This window comes from Sinocyclocheilus grahami, unplaced genomic scaffold (genome assembly GCF_001515645.1).
Source record: "Sinocyclocheilus grahami isolate Dianchi unplaced genomic scaffold, SAMN03320097.WGS_v1.1 scaffold7666.1, whole genome shotgun sequence".
Lineage (NCBI taxonomy): Eukaryota > Metazoa > Chordata > Actinopteri > Cypriniformes > Cyprinidae > Sinocyclocheilus > Sinocyclocheilus grahami.
Genome location: NW_015511615.1, coordinates 1 through 2,048, shown reverse-complemented (window position 1 = coordinate 2,048; position 2,048 = coordinate 1). Strand labels below are relative to the sequence as shown.

Sequence of the window (2,048 nt, the reverse complement as noted above, 5' to 3'; positions counted from 1 at the left end):
CTCCGCCTCACTGGTGAACACCTCTCCAGCAGTACCTACAAAAACAAAACATTCACTACCCATAAAACCTTTACAAAAGCTATAAACAGGGCTTTAAATGCTAACCAAATATGACTGAATAAGGAATAAAATATTCTATAGCTATAAAAAGGAAGGTGGACCTGTGACTTGGGCTTGTCCATCACCAGGAAATTCAGAGCCTGGCACACCGGGTGGGACTGTAGATGTTGGAGTAGAGGGTCCCGTCTGCTGACCGCCCAGTTTTACTGAGATCCTCTTACTTGATTGAGAAGACTTGCTGGATGTTTTAGTGGACTGTGGAAACAGGGCTGGTTTTTGATATCAACTATAACCAGAGTCCGTTTCAATTATCTTGAACGGTTGAATGTAGGGGCAACATTTTTAAAATCTTCAGATGTTACAAAAATTGTATAGAAATAAATAATAAGATACAATTAAAAAAATAATTAAATAAGATTCACAATACATAAAAATGTAAGTAAGTTTATTCAATTATTTCATATAAAATGCATGTTATTGCATCTTTAATCATAATTTAAATAATTAATTATTCCTAGAACATATTTTTAAAACTATATCAGACATTACAACAATTATAAATAAGTTAAATAAAAATAGTACTAATTAAAAAAAGGTAATAACAATTAGAATAATTAAATATTAAAATATTCAATAATTTTACACTAATTAAAATTCTACATGAAATGAATTCAAAGTAATTAATTACTTCATGTCACTGCATGTTACCAATCAATCAATTAAAATATATTCTCAATCTGAACATTTTGAATAATTAACAATTCCTAGAATATATTTTTTAACTACATCAGATGTTACAAAAACATATTACAATAAGTAAATAAATACATACATACAACTTAAGAAAATAATACAATTTAAAAGAAAACAATTAAAATATAATTAATTCAAACTAATGAAATGACATTTCTAATTTCATATAAAAAGCATTGCATGTTACATGCTTTAATCAATTAAAATATATTCTCACTCTGAACAATTTGCAGAATTTCTAAGCTATGTCAGAAGTTACCAAAAAAAAGAAATAAACAATTAAATAAACAAACGTTTGCATGATATTTTTATCCCCACATTTTGAATGATAAGGAAATGAGTCAGTTTAACAAAAAAAACGCTACCTCACATGAAACTGAGGGTGGTTCTGTAGAAATGTGTTTATGTACAAAATAACAGACAGCTGTACCTTTAACTTGGAGGTGGAGTTCTGGAAGCGAATGCAGGTCACTGACGTCTTGTGAGCTGTGGTGATTTTGACCGGTGCACTGAGGTTTCTCAAATCGTACATATAAATTCTGCCCTGCGTTGAGCCCACAACCAGTCCAGCCCCATCTGGAGTAAAATCAATGGCTGTGAGTGGAGAATCCACCTGCTTATTACGAAACACCCTGTGGGGACAAGCACACACATTACAGCTTCGAAATCAAACTCCAGTGTCCAAATTGCATATTAAATGTGATGGGATTTCTCTTACATTTTGCTGGAAGTGTCATAACAGACGATCTTCTTATCAAGGCCCACAGTGATGAAGAGCAAATCATTGGCCGGAGAGAAGGCCAGCCCTGAACACGGGGCTTTGTGTGTACCCTCGAACAAATGCAGCTCCTTTTGAGTGTTAGCATCCCAGAGAGCCACAGAGCCACTGTCAGATACCGTGCCCAGCAGAGACCTCTTCACCAGCGAGTACCTCAGATCATGGATGGGCTGGAGAGACATCACATGTTGTATTTTATATTAGGGCTACCTGATTCATCAAAATGAAACAAAGTCTCTGTGCAGTTTTCCACCAAAATAAAATCTAGATGGCTGAAAGTTTAAAAATTAAGAAATTAAGACAGTTGTACTGTAAAAGAAAGTAAATTTTTTCTCAAATACTCAATTTCTTTATTTTACAGTGAAATATTCTAATTTACACAAAACTGAACTGTGGACAATTAAAATATGTAGTTTAATTAAGTTTACTCACTACATTTTGCAAGGCTAAAAAAAAA

At 33.1% G+C, this 2,048-nt stretch overlaps 1 protein-coding gene across 1 annotated transcript in view; it reads right to left on the bottom strand.

The window, feature by feature from the left end:
• The window catches only part of LOC107577898 (protein NEDD1-like), a 6,882-nt gene extending 5,109 nt beyond the window's left edge, over positions 1-1,773 (bottom strand). Inside the window, exons 1-4 of the mRNA XM_016263922.1 lie at positions 1,532-1,773; positions 1,244-1,445; positions 162-315; positions 7-35 (exon numbers count right to left, since the gene is read on the bottom strand). Of these exons, the coding sequence (XP_016119408.1) occupies positions 7-35; positions 162-315; positions 1,244-1,445; positions 1,532-1,773 (627 nt within the window). The remainder of the gene's footprint in view (positions 1-6; positions 36-161; positions 316-1,243; positions 1,446-1,531) is intronic.
• Positions 1,774-2,048: the final 275 nt, after the last annotated feature.